Source organism: Caretta caretta, chromosome 3 (genome assembly GCF_965140235.1).
Source record: "Caretta caretta isolate rCarCar2 chromosome 3, rCarCar1.hap1, whole genome shotgun sequence".
Taxonomy (NCBI): Eukaryota; Metazoa; Chordata; order Testudines; family Cheloniidae; genus Caretta; species Caretta caretta.
This window is the reverse complement of record NC_134208.1, coordinates 171,514,931-171,529,391: the sequence shown is the minus strand read 5'-3', so window position 1 is coordinate 171,529,391 and position 14,461 is coordinate 171,514,931. Positions and strand designations below refer to the sequence as shown.

Genomic DNA, 14,461 nt, shown 5'->3' with positions numbered 1-14,461 from the left:
ATAATGACAGTTGCAAAACTCAAGAGAAAGCACTGTACATAATATGGACGGGTTTATTTTGATATTTGTCATCCTAACACAATCTTTTGTATGTATGACTTCTGCAGACCATCATGCTGTAAAATTAACTGTGAGTGTACTGTACCTTTAGGCCCTTTTCCTGGCGTGGATTCTACAGTAGTTTTGCTCCATATAAGCATTATCCCACCTGAGTCTCCAGTGAGCACATCTCCATTCCCCAAAAATGCCAAACACTGCACAAATTTGGGTTTTTCATATTTCTGAAATGGAACAGCAAGAGAAATTAGAGTGTAATTGTGCAGCCACATGCACACCCACATGTGTAAAAAATAGTTTCTAGTTTTCATAATTTATTTCTTCATCCAACACGTATAATAAGGACGGTGGTCCAAATTCATACCTGGCATAAGCGGCTAACTCCACTGACTCCAATTATATTCATTTATGAATCTGGCCTAGCGCAAAAATATTTCTTACCCCAAAAATCCCTTGCTTTCTTGCTAGTGAATTGCCACTCCAGGTCCAAAAAAATATGTGAGATTTGCCACAAGTTATGATTGTGTTTGCGTCAGTTGGATGGAATTCTACAGCAAGCACAACTTCATTTGTAGTCTACAGAAACAATGAAGAAACCATGAGCTTAATGTAATATTTATTCAGATGGATATTAATTTTCTATTTTACACACACACACACACACAGAGTTTTACACAGATAAAAAAGAGTATATAGGGTATTGTGAGTATAAATGTATATATACAAAAACATACACACAGATCTGTGTGGATAAGAATATATATTAGTTTGCTGTTGACTTTTACATTTCTGAAAGATTTCATAAGATTTTTAGCCAGAAAGAGAGGTTTTATTAATCTGAAATGATCTTTTGGCATAGCATTCTTTCCCCCGCTAAGCATGCCTTTTGCAAAAGAAAACAAGAAAAAACACAAGAGATGTTTTTTGGATGAAATAAACAAAAACTTGCTGCTGTCTGATTTCAAGACACATATGAGCATCTCATTGTTTTGGATAATGGATTTATGATAGAGGTAACTCAGCCAATCATAATACACTTGGCTTAAGTTCACTCATTTTCTGAAATCCTATAAAAATTCTATTTGGTTCTTCCCCCCTGCTCTGAAAAAGCTACATAACTCACAGATAATAAATATAGCCCCCTATAGTCTCTTACTATAAATAGATTGGGACTTTTCACAAGTTGGATGTACCTTTTCTGAACAGTAATAGCTAAGCAAATTTTATTATTTTATTAATTTTAAAATAATCTTTCATTTTACCAATAAGATATTTTACAACAGATTCATTTTTTTTACAATTTTTTCAGATAAGACTCGTTTGCTATCCAGTAATTAATACAAGTTAAGTGAAACCTGTACAAGACAATACCTTTAGAAGACAATCTCCGGTGCAGATTCAACAAAGCACTTAATCAAATCTTTGCGTACCTTAAAGTATGTGCATTTAAGCATTGGCTTCAATGGGACTTAAGCATATGCTTAAATACTTTGCTGAATAAGGACCCATGAGAGTATCCCAACTATCCCCATATGTATTTAATAAATTCTTATTCAAGGTCATTAGAAGACCATAGTGATTTTTGTTGGACACCTGTGGTAACTTAAATGATATTTCACTGTATATGTGAAACCACACACGTATATACATAATCATGTATACACATGCACACACAAACTTTAAACCCTATAACTATTAGATTTTAGGGCCCAACCCTGAAAGGTGCAGAGCACCTCCTGAGTGATGCAGAACACCTTTAACTCCCATTAAAGCCAATGGCTGTTGAATGTGGTTCAGCAACTTGCAGGATCAGACCCCAAGTTGAAACTCTGGGGCACAACTTGCCTGCATTCCAAGAAATAATTATGACCATCCAAGAAAAAATAACAAAAACAAACCCCCACCTCAAGATACCAGATTTCAGGACTGAAGTACTACAGAATTTAGAAACCAAAAGCATTTATAAAATATAAAGAGGTCTTTTTAAATTAACACTTGAAACTGCTGATGTTAATTTTTAATAAATCTTGGAATACCAGGAAAATTCCAGACGACAGGAAGGCTACTAATGTTGTGTCAATATTCAAAAAGGGCGAGAAGGATGACCTAGGAAACTACAGGCCACTTTGTCTAACATCAATCCTGACAAAATAATGTTTAGCCTAAATATGATTAAAAGTTAGCACCAAACAATATCAATAAAGCATATGTTTAATGGATTCAGAACCGGCTAATTGATATATCTGAAAATAATAGCGGTCAGTGGGAAACCATCTTTGAACGGGGGTGTTTCTAATGGTATTCTGCAAAGATCGGCAGTAGGCCTGACACTATTCAACATTTTCATCAATGGTCTGGAAGTAAATATAAAATCACTGTGATAAAATTTGCAGATGACACAAAGGACTGGGCTGTAAAGAGTCCTGAGAGCTAACAGATGTGACAACACTCTCGTCACTTACACACTAATTAGCTGCCCCCCAGAGAAGACTTGACTAAGGAATGGAGTAAAGGTAATCAGACTGTGGACTGAGGGTGTTAAGGACTATCCCTAGCATTAGCTGGGAGGGTAGTTAAAAAGCACAGGAGGGAAATGCAAAAGGAAAGAGAGAGAGAGGGCTAGCAGAGAGCAGGGGAAACAAATTCTCCAGCTGGCAAAATTGTTTCCTCTTCCTTTCCCTGGAGAAAGGGCTGAGGAGCGAAGGACAGGGTAGGTAGAAATGCTGCACGGGGGTTGTGATGGTGTCTTGGCAGAGTTAACAAATAACTCACAGACATCTAGAGAATGTTGGTGAGGGAAGGAGAGGAGCTTGCCCTGTTACAAGGGCAGTCATACATAGTAATCTGGAACACTTGGTAAGCTAGGCCCAATCAAACAAAATGTGTTTTAATACAGCCAAATGTAAAGCTATAGATCTAGGAACAAGGAATGGAGGTCAGACCTCCAGTTCTGGTGCCCACATTTTAAAAGGATGTGGGAAAAACTGAAGAGGGTGCAGAAAAACAGCTACAAAAATTATTCGAAGGGTGGAAAAAATGCCATACAGTGACAGCCTTTAGGAGCTCGATCTGTTTAGTTTATCAAAAAGAAAACAGTGTATAAGTACTTTCATGGGGAGAACATACTGGGCAGAATGGCTGGAAGCTGAAATCAGACATATCCAAATAGGAACTAAGGCACTTTAAAAAAAAACAAAAAACAAAAAACAAACAAACAGTGAGGATGATGAATCATTGGAGAAAACTAACTAGAGCAGTGGTTTTCAAACTTTTTTTTCTGGTGATCCAGTTGAAGAAAATTGTTGATGCCCGTGACTCAACGGAGCTGGGGATGAGGGGTTTAGGGTGTGGGAGGGGCTCAGGGCTGGGGCAGAGGGTTGGGGTGCAGGAGGGAGTCAGGGGTCTGGGCTGGGGGATGAGGGATTTGGGGTGCAGGAAGTGGCTCCGGGTTTGAGATGGGGGCTCAGGGCTGGGGCAGGAGGTTGGTGTGTGGGATGGGGGCAGGGCTCTGAGTGCAGGCTGAGGATGAGGAGTTTGGGGTTGAGGAAGGGGCTCTGGGTTTGGAAGGGGGGCTCAGAGCTGGGGTAGGGGATTGGGGCACGGGATTCAGGCACGGGCTTACCTCCGGCAGCTCCCAGTCAGCTGTACAGTGGGGGTGCAGAGACAGGTTTCCTGCCTGTCCTGACACTACAGACTGCGCTGCACCCCGGAAGTGGCCAGCAGCAGGTCTGGCTCCTAGGCAGAGCCATGCAAGCAGCTCAGCGCAGCTGTCACCGACAGGCACTGCCTCCCCCCCCCCCAGTTCCCATTGGCCGTGGAGCTGGTGCTCGGGGCCGGGGGCAGCGCGTGGAGCCCAGTGGCCCCCCACCCACCTAGGAACTGGACCTGCTGCTGGCTGCTTCCGGAAGCAGCGCAGTGTCAGAACAGGCAGGGACTAGCCTGCCTTAGCTGAACAGCACCGCCGACGGGACTTTTAATGGCCCAGTTGGCGGTGCTGACCAGAGCCGCCACGACCCAGTGTCTTACATTCCGACCCACAGTTTGAAAACCACAGAAGTGATGGGTTCTTCATCTGCTGATGTTTTCATATCAAGACTGGATGTCTTTCCAGAAGATATGCTACAGCCAAACACAAGTTATGGTCCAGTACAGAGTAAAAGGGCGAAATTTTATGGCCTGTGATGTAAAGGAGGTCAGACTAGAAGATTTAATGATGTATTCTGACCCTAAGCTCTATAAATAGCTGAATATTGTACATCTCATCAGGCAGCCAGCAACTTCCATCTAGAGATTATCTTTTCATTCACATTTCAGAATGGGATAAGGGTCAGAAAAGAGAAAAATACTGTAGTACCATATGGTAAACATTTTAAAACTTAAGGGCTGATTCTGGTATAAAACAGAAGAAATTCCACTGAGGTCAGTGGAGGTAGTAGAGCAGTGTAAAACAAAGGTGAAACCAGAATCAGGACAGTAATATTTTCAAACATAACTGTATTTTGATGACGCAACATTAGTTTCCATGAAAACAAATGGCAAATCAAAATATCGGAGAACTGGAAGCCAGAAAATCCCTCTCAGTAGTCAGTTCTGGCTGTCATAGAGTCAGCTCTAAAATACTTATCCTTACCTTATGTTCATGTTTTTGACCCTTGCTTCCAAACAAAGAGGATGGAAAAGCTGCTGACAGAGAGCAGGCAGCTGACAGTGTAAGAGTAAGAACTCCCACTTGTAGATTTTGGCTACACCTAGATGTGCCAGTTTCAAAAAGCAGTAGCAAATTTTATTTATCCTTTGGCCCCTTAAACTCCCCAGGACTTCAAAGAGAAAAAGCATTAATGAAAAAAGTTTTTCTCCCCCTAAGGAGTCACTTTGCTTTTAATGGTCTTTATACTTGAAACCCTTTAAAATTTTATTTTAAAAAAATGTTGAAATATTCATATTCCCATATATAAAATCAAGAACAAATAGTGTGTGGTGGAGTTATACTATGCACTGGGGCTTCTCGGATGATAGAAGATTGCCTTTGGATTTGTGCCTCTCAGTGCACCAGATGCATACATAGATAGCCACATGAGAATAAACTGCACATGTGCTGTATAAATTATATCTCAGAATATTTGCTTAAGCAAAGTGTCCTATTTACCTTTATCTCTGCTACCTTTGATTTCCGCTGCCAGTCCCATACAGTCAACATGTGCTCGTTAGAGTCATCAATCACACACAAATGAGAACCTGAATCCTTTAAAAAGAAAGCCATAGACAGTGTTGTCATATCACATTTTAAAATAGGATAAGGTATGATTTAAAACCAAACACAGCAGTAGTATATTACAAAATCACTAGAATGCACAAATAAATATTGTGTCTATGTGAATAAGCAAAAGTTTAATATATTTGGATATTTTCCTTTATACTTGGAACTGTGAAATCTAAATTCAGCTTATCATCATTTCCCAATAAACAAATGAACCACACTTTAGATGGTATTCTGGTAGACTTTGAAAGCAGGCATTGTCAAGTCTCCCTCACCACCACCTTTTAATACCTTTTTAACCCTATTGTTTGCATAAAATACAAAATGTTTTGTCATCTACCACACTTGTCCCTTCCCATTTGGAAAATATTTTTCTTGTCTGTTTCATTTGGGACATGTAACTTTCTTGGTTCATTTCTTTAATTGTGACAATAATATTAACACTTAGCATATATATCATGTTTTATATTTTCAAAGCTATGTATACATAGCCAATTTAGACCTCACAGCAATAACTGTTAGAAGCTCCATTTTGCAGATAGGAAAACTGAAGCACAGAATACATTATTAAAGTAAGAGCATGTCTAGGTATCAAATTTAAATGTCTGTTCTCCCTCTGCAATAGGCGGCAGCTTAGCATTTAAGTTTTACATACTGTAAACAGTTTAAATGTTTTACAACAAGAAGTTACTGAATAAAAAGAATCAATGATAACATAGTTAGGGACAAATTTTAAAAGACAGGCCCAGGATCCTTGGGGCAAAAATATGCAGTATTTACAAATGAACATGGGGGGTGTGGGGGGGGTATTATTGTAGTACCATATAAAAAGCAGGCATTTAAGTACCCATTGGTGAACAGATTTGGGACCTTCTTTTTCTTTTAAATGTGGTTCCTAGAGTCCTACCTACATTCACTAACAGATTATGACAATTTTCAGGTGGCTGAAATTTTAACCTTAAATGACAGTACAATTTCCCTTTAAAAGTGAATTTGAAACGGAATGCTAAGTGTACAAAACTAAACTAAGAGGCCTTATTCTTGCTTTGGTTACATGAGCTGCTCTTATTGGGATTAGTGGGATCTGTAGAAAACTATGGCCCTAGGGTATTTCCTGCTTATTGTCCCTATAAGGCACCATATGACAGCTATGTTTGGGATGTAAAATGCTGGTTTTTAAATTATGTGTTGTTAGATTATTATGGCTAACCTGAAAATGTAGCCCTAATTGGTCTAAGTGTAGCTGCAAAATGGCACTAACAAAAATGGATGCTGGCCCTTACTGTTCTTCTAAGATTTTTTTGATGGCATTTTCTCTACTTCTTAGAAAATAAGACTGAAAACTTTTAGAGGTATAAGAGAGGTCTTTTAGAGGCGATGAATGTATGACATTGAAATTGCATTGATACAGCTCTGTGGGCTATAATTGTGTGCTCTAACGAGCTGGAGGAAATAATGGTGTTGCCTTAAACTGTACTATTTTGTTTCTATAATATGCTGGGGAAGGTGAATATTTATTCTTTTTAACAGCAAAGTTTTTTTTTGTCACTTCTTGAGGGCACAGCTCAAACATAATTAACAATAATAATTTTAGCAGCATAACTAAGCACCAATTTAATCTTGTTTTATTTATTTAATTTCTTAATTGTGGAAGATTTTTTCTTTTAATTGGGGATAAAGGGAGATGGCATCTTTACTGCCCTACATATGGCTTTGGCACCCTACCAGGAGGTCCTTATTCATACACACTTATGGCAGGTGTGCTCATTTAAAAACCACATTATGATGGATGATCTAACTGGATGATAATATGAAAGGCCTGAAGGGAAGAAGTAATTTGGAGCCCTAGGTCCCTCGATTGCCGTAATGATGGACAATGGTAGATATGAAAGAATAAACCACTGAGGACTAGACTAGGTGTCTGGAATTGGATATCAGCCCCTGGTTTCAAATGGGGAATAATCTCAGAATGCAGAGCACTGGTTGGCAGGGACCTTCCACAACAGCTTCTGCAGTTTAATGACAAGGAATGAATGACATCCTAACTTTGCATATATTACTGAAAACTTGCTGTGATACTGAAGAATTAGCCCAGATATCGCCTAAGAGATACTAAATTCAATCTGAGGCACAGGCTGGCTGGGGTGGTGGAGTGGCTGTGCTTACTGCTTGTAATCTTAAACGCAGATCATCTCCTCAAAATTGGGTATGTTTCAACATGGTCAACTAGTGTAAGTGTCATAGAACAAGATAAACATGGGACTAAGTAGTTGTTTACAGCCCACCCTCTGTATCTAGGATTTCCTGGCTGAGTTCCCAAATTTGACCATGGAATCAACTTAGTCTTAGAGTCACTGAGGCTAATGATCCTGGATGAATTATGTCCACGAAAACAATGACTCTTCTTGGTTGACTCAAGATGTCCTGGCCTCTGACAACCACAGAAAAGTCACAGGTGGTTCACAGATTTACACAAAGCTGGTTGCACTCTGGATTTTATTTTAGATATAGTACTGGTGACTTGAGGCTGGAGGAGTGCAGATTATACTTGGCTAGAGTAAGGGCATGAACTTCATTTACTTTGAGGTTAAGCACCACCTTCCGGGTAGGGAATCTTTTTTATTGTGCCACCCTGAGATTAATGGACCCAATCAGGTTTCTGAAATCTCTGGAGGAGAATATTATGCAACAGATGGGCAACTGTTAATAGCATGTCGTGATTTTCTGATTATGTTTTATCATCATTACTCCTGCGGTGTTTCACACACACACCTTCCCTCCTAATCTTCTGAGCAGCTCACTTAGGTATTCAGATGATCTGCAACAGATTAAACATGCTGGGAGAGGTACAATGCAGATGACAAAAACGACATTTTGGGATTTTATCAATCATGACAAAGAATTTTGAAGTCTTATGCCATGGCCATGATGGAAGCAAAGAACACTCTTCTCCAGCATATCATCATCTAGGAAGTCCCGATCAAAAGCATCATTCTGGTTAGTAGACCATCTGATTAATTTGATCCACCTCTACATACACCCACATGAGTGCTTCTCACTGTGAGGAATGTTCTATCCACTTTATAGATCAGATTGTGTTTGTCTCACCCTGATATAGAATTGTTTCTTATGAAGTAAACAAAGTCGTCTCTGATTAGCTTCTTTGATTCAGCCAGACTCACTCCGTAAGGTTCTGCTGAGCTATTGGGAAGTTTTGGGCTGCAATTTGAGAAATACATTCCTACTGGTGGGACATCGACTCTACTCTTGATAGACACAATCAATACCTCCCTAAGCAAGGCCAAAGTGCTAACATCTCTCAAGCAATCAATTGTTATTTCTTCTATTCAAGAAACTGCCTCATAATATTGATAATCTGGCAAATTATTGCTATGTCCTCTTTGAGGAAGATTATGACAAGGAAATTCTTCCATTTTCTGGATTTCCGATTACTGGAAACCCTTTCAAACTTTGTTTAGATCTGGCTACAGCTGAGAAACCACCCTGACACAGGACTTTAGAAGTCACTTTCCTCACTGATCTGGCAAGGTACACCAAAAGGTCTATATTTTTGCACAGGCCTTTGCCTGAAGAAGAGGTATGGCATGAGAGAATGAAAGGTTACTTGGAACAGGGAGTTGTTCATTCTTTTAGTTCAGTATTTATCAGAGTTTTCCCAGCTAAGATACAAAACCTAGGCATGGCTTCTTGCCATGAATTATCCACATTCCACAGTCTTTTACAGTCACAAAGAATTGTGCAATTGCAAAGAAACCACAGCTGATTTCAATTGCTGAGGATGGGGAAAACCTGATGGAAACAAATGGGGCACTGGGTCAGAAGCCTGGTGGAGAGGAGGTAGAGCAGGGCAGGGACTGCTGATGGGTGGGGACTGGTTGCCATGAGCTGCTTGCAGCAATATGAGGCCTGATGCGGGTGCTGGGTGATCAATGGGCTGCAGTGTGAGAAAGGAGGAGCTGCTATTGGATAGCACTTCTCCCTTCTCCTCCCAACCCAACTGTACTCTATCCTCAGGTGATGGTAGCTGGCTTCCTCTTCCATGAACAGAGATGGTGTTGAAGTGGGAAGGTATGGGGAGAGGGGATACCAGATTGAGCAGGACAGCAACATCTTCTATTCCCCTTCATTTCCCCATCTACAAGGCACAGAATTATACTGTATTTGATTCTCAACCAGTGGGGTCAATATCCATGTGAGAATCACTGCTTGGGACAAATTTTTCAGGGCGGGTGTACTTAAAGGAAACTAACGATTAATGTATGCATATCTGGCAAATCTTATGGGAAGCAAAATTATGATTTTGAAATGAAACATATTCCAGAGTTTAATATTTTCTCCATATTCAGCAGATTTGATAAGACTTTTTCCATTAAAAAATGCAGGGCAGGCTGGACAAATGATTTTAGCAAAATCTATATTTGTTTTATATAATAGTCAAAATTAACAAAATGAAACAGCTTGATAAAGTTACTAACAATTTTTCTGGTCACAAGCTTTTGATGGCCTAGATAACAAGATTGCTCGTATTTGGTCTAAATTTTTAAAACCTTTATGCTTGCCATTAAGAGGAGCTGATAAGATATTATTTCTTAAGCAGACGGAAGTGCAACCAAGGCGTTTATTGTTTCCTGTCCTAGGATGAAACTCTAGTACGACGCAGAGAGAAAATAAATACTTTGCATCAGAACTTGCCAAGATTCATCTTCATGAACTTCCTAACAGAAACAAATCTTTCAACATGTGTTGAAACAGAAATGCAGTACGGCCTTCTCAATTTCTATTCTACGTATTTCTCGTAAACTGTTTATTGGTTGTACTATTCTGCTGCCACTATTTTACATGTGTAACTTTCTGGGGGTTTTCCTAGAACTATTTTCATTGCCCTAAGTTGTTTTAATGCAATGTATTTAACTTTCCAAACATGCTTCAGTCCCAAGATAGTTCAGCTAGAAAACCACAGTACATATAACACCTACAGGTGTTTCTGTCTGACTTACATACAGTATGGTAAATTATTAAAAAAATGCAATTTTTTTCTTACTGCTTTTGAAAAATCCAGACACCCCACTCCACGCTCGAAAGTGCCGAGGCCAATAACCTGCAGTGTCATCAGGCTCACTGAGTCCCATACTCTAACATGGGGCTGCAAAGGCTAAGTAAAAGCAATTTGATAAAAACTGTTACTGAAGGCTAAAATGTCACATGCAGATTTAATCTTACATTAAGCAGATACTGACTTCTGTTGATGTCAACACCACGAATTATTGACCTGTAAAGTAAATATTGACTGAAGTGAAGATAAATAATTATACATTAACACCTTACATTTATATAGCACCTTTAATCTCAAAGGATTCTAGGCAAGATTTACAGACTTCTGTATAGCGACTGCTTTACCTATCACCTCTGGGATGGAAACAGAGCAGCGTTGTCCAATTTAAAATGCAGGGCAAAATGTAAAATACCTAAGCTGAAATTTGGCCAATATCCTGATCACACACACACACACGACCTGGGTTTTATCTCATACCAAAAATGGCACATGCAGTGCCATGCAGTGCATCCTAGAATCGAATCAGGTTAATGCTTCAGAATTGACTCAGGTTAGACAGGACTGAATCACCTACACCCCGCTTCCTGCTGCAGCTTTTTCCATGGTGATGTTCCATCCAAGTGATATCCAGGCCCAAACCTGCTTGATTTCACATATTTGACAAGGCCACAGCCCACGATGGCTTAGTATAGCTTAAGAATAAAGTCAGTATTCACCACAAAAAGATAATAAATCATGATGTTGACAGAAAACAATTCTAAAAGGATTACTTCAACAGCCGTGCAATGGAAATCTTAACTGTAAACAATACCAACAATAAAATCACAATTATTCTTTGCAGCAAAATGGGATGAATTGCAAAGTCTAAGTATTGGTCTTATTTACAGTGCATTTACTACTTGGACCACGTTCATTATAAAATTCTACTGTATGTCATACTAGCTATATTAACTCAGTAAAGATGAACTGATCATTTAAATTCCAACAGACCAGTTTAACAGCCATACGCAGGACTGGTTATGGGTACTCTCACTCAGCTGGGTGAACTTACTGTACAGCTTGCCAAACCCTCAAGGCTTGCTTAGCTCATGAAGTCAGGTTTCCTTTTCCTTGAGGCCATAAGAGTACATGGGGGCCTCTAGTTTGAGTCAGAATCTCTTTCCCTTGGGGAGAAGACTGACTAGAATAAGTGTGGAAATCCTATGGCCCTCTTGCACGGATTGCAAATTCCACATTTGTGTGGGAAAGAGAAGCAGAAATATGTGATGCATACCACACGAAAAAAGGCTTTATAAACTTCTGCTCTTTATAATGTGCAGTTGTGTACTTGATTTGTATTCATTTTCTTATGCTAGAGGAATTCACAATCACCTTAAAAAACAGGAAAAATAAATATTTATCTAAATGTAACACACACACAAATCATAAATAGAGGATCGAGGGATGAAAAGAATGAAGTATGTATGTTTTATCCTGATTTTCAAACAAGATACTATTCCTCAGCAGCTCTATTACTCACCCTTCCATCTTTATCCACTCCAGCTAGCTGTCCTGTGGCAATCCTAATTTTGTCTGGATGAACTGCAAGGCTAAGAAATAATGTCAACATGGAAGATATTTGTTAGGGATATTCCACATTCTAATGCCCTGCTTTTGCCATTACAGCTCTTCAAAGTGAGATGCAATTTTGTAGTCCTTTTATCTGTGTGAACAGACGTTTCACACAAAATATGCACACAGGAGCAAAGAAAAGATTTTGGGTAAAATTTTCTAAAGTGCTTAAGTGACTTAGGAGCCTACGTTTTATTTTCAAAAATGACTTAACTTAGGATCATAAGTCCCACAGACTTTCAATGAGACAGTCTTGACAATTTTTGAGTCATACTACTTCAGGTATGTGTTATCTAAAGATAGCCACACTGGTGAAAATCCTTAGTGTAGAAGGATAGATTGGTATAAGCCACTGTTTGTTCATGTGCATGTTATATTGCTTTCTAGCAGCTGTAAAACACCCCAGATACTGTAATTTGAAAGCATACTGCCTGAATCTGAGGCCAATAATCTGGGTGTCATCTTTGACTTAGTTCTCATCCACTTTCTCTGTAACATCTGTAAGATGAGAGAGCCAGTGGAGGAAGGCAAACAGAGGGTTGATGTGGTCAGAATGATGGATCAGGAAAATCAGTCCAGCACAACATCGTGACTGAATGTAAAGGGGGCAAGATTGGAGGCATCAAGGCCATAGGAAGTGATTACAGTAAATAAGTCACAAAACAATAAGGGTCTAGACAACATATTTTGTTGTCTGTACAGACAGAAAGACCACTTCACCAACACATCGAACATCCTTCTCACCTTTATGGCCTTCCACCAGATAAACCTACATTACTTCTCCAATAGAACATCTAATTAAAGTCAACCATTGCCTTTCTTCTGCTAAGGATACTGGCCTTGACTGCCTGCTTTCCACATGAGCATCTTTGTGCTGACTCCCAGGCTATCCATTAATCCTTAGGAATAACCCCCTTTCAAAGTTTGCAAAGCCACTACCCAACTTCATACTTTTGTAAATCCTCCTTAAAACCTATCTTTGCCATAACGTCTGCAAATCACTCCCACCTGGCTTTGGCTGGGCTGATGACAACTCTGACCAGTATTCTGACTAGTTTATGCTGCTATTCCTGCCTCTAGTACACTGCTCCCCCACATCTGTGTATTCCCATCACTTTCTGTTTAAATCCAAGACTAAACTCTCTGAGGCAGGGACTGTCTTGTTGTCATGTGTTTGTACAGTGCTTAATACAGTGGAGCTCTAATCAGGGCCTCCAAGCACTGCTGTGATGGAAAATAATAAAAATGACAAAGATGACAAAATAATAATAAAGCAACAAATGCCCCTTCAGTTGGAGGATATTAAATGAATATGAAGTTGTATCACAATAAATTATGGTATAGTCACACAAGCAGGCATTTATAACCAGTTGTTATATACCAACCATTTAACACAGTCTGTATGACCCAAGTAGTGTCGCTGAGTTCTCTCTTCATAGTTAAATAATACCACTATTGATGCTATGAAATATACTATTTCCCCGGTAGGAAGGAGATATACATTGGCTCGACAATCTCTTCCACGATACCCATATCTTTTTTAAAAAGTCAAGGTTTTAAATAAAATAGCGTATGAGGATCAGTTTAGAAAGGCTTCCCTGTGGAGTTCTCAAATGTTAATACCTTTTCCTTTTTAATTTCCCTTGTGAACCTCTGAACCAGACATTATCCTCATCAAGGAGCATTACATTTGCACCAATATGTAGCTTTAACAAAAAATATTGCACATGCAGAAGAGTTCAGGAAACCAATATGCTGTCAGTTGTTCCCATTAACAGAAAAAGAAAGCATACATAAAAATATGCAGAAGTATGAAGCATGAAACAGTGTCAGTTTATAAAGTGTAAATGTGAAATTTCATTAGGTAATAAGAGCACTCACTGTACCGCCTTAACGTGTTTCACAGCAACAGAATTGCGTCAGACAGCAGACTTTGTACTTTTGCATTCCAGAGTACAAGTGTATCAGTTCCACTGGGCCTCTTAAAACAAGTGTGTGAAAATTCCAAATGCTCCTCAGAAAAAGGCAAGATACTGCAAAGCAGCTCCACCATTTGGGAAATGGAAATTTAAATATAAAAAGGTCGTTAAAAAATAAGACCAAAGAACAAGATAGGACTAGATAGGTACATTTACCCAATCCATATTAAGTTGAGGGGTGTGGGAGATACGGTGGAGGGGGGAGGGACCCGTGCTGATCAGTGGATACAGAGCCTTTACCGATTTCAAATCCAACCTAGTTCAGTAGTGCTTAAACCTAGTTACCATATAGCTGCTTGGTGTCCTGTGTAAGGAGGTTATGTTTATTTAATGTACCTATCTGCTCCCGTTTCAATCCTTAGGCTCATTACATACAATTACAAACACTAACTTTACCAGAATATAAAATAACATCTATAAAACCTTAAAAACAGATTTACTAAAATACCTTCCCCACTATCACCCTGCTGTCAATGACAACTT

General features: G+C 39.3%; 1 protein-coding gene across 6 annotated transcripts in view; it reads right to left on the bottom strand.

Annotated features, from left to right (window-relative positions):
• The window catches only part of EML4 (EMAP like 4), a 252,082-nt gene that overhangs the window by 46,919 nt on the left and 190,702 nt on the right, over positions 1-14,461 (bottom strand). For all 6 annotated transcript variants that reach the window (XM_048843029.2, XM_048843026.2, XM_048843028.2 and 3 more), the window contains 6 exons: positions 13,385-13,534; positions 11,908-11,977; positions 10,377-10,487; positions 5,204-5,299; positions 499-633; positions 146-281 (listed from right to left, as the gene is read on the bottom strand). In XM_048843029.2, coding sequence (XP_048698986.1) covers positions 146-281; positions 499-633; positions 5,204-5,299; positions 10,377-10,487; positions 11,908-11,977; positions 13,385-13,534 — 698 coding nt within the window. The remainder of the gene's footprint in view (positions 1-145; positions 282-498; positions 634-5,203; positions 5,300-10,376; positions 10,488-11,907; positions 11,978-13,384; positions 13,535-14,461) is intronic.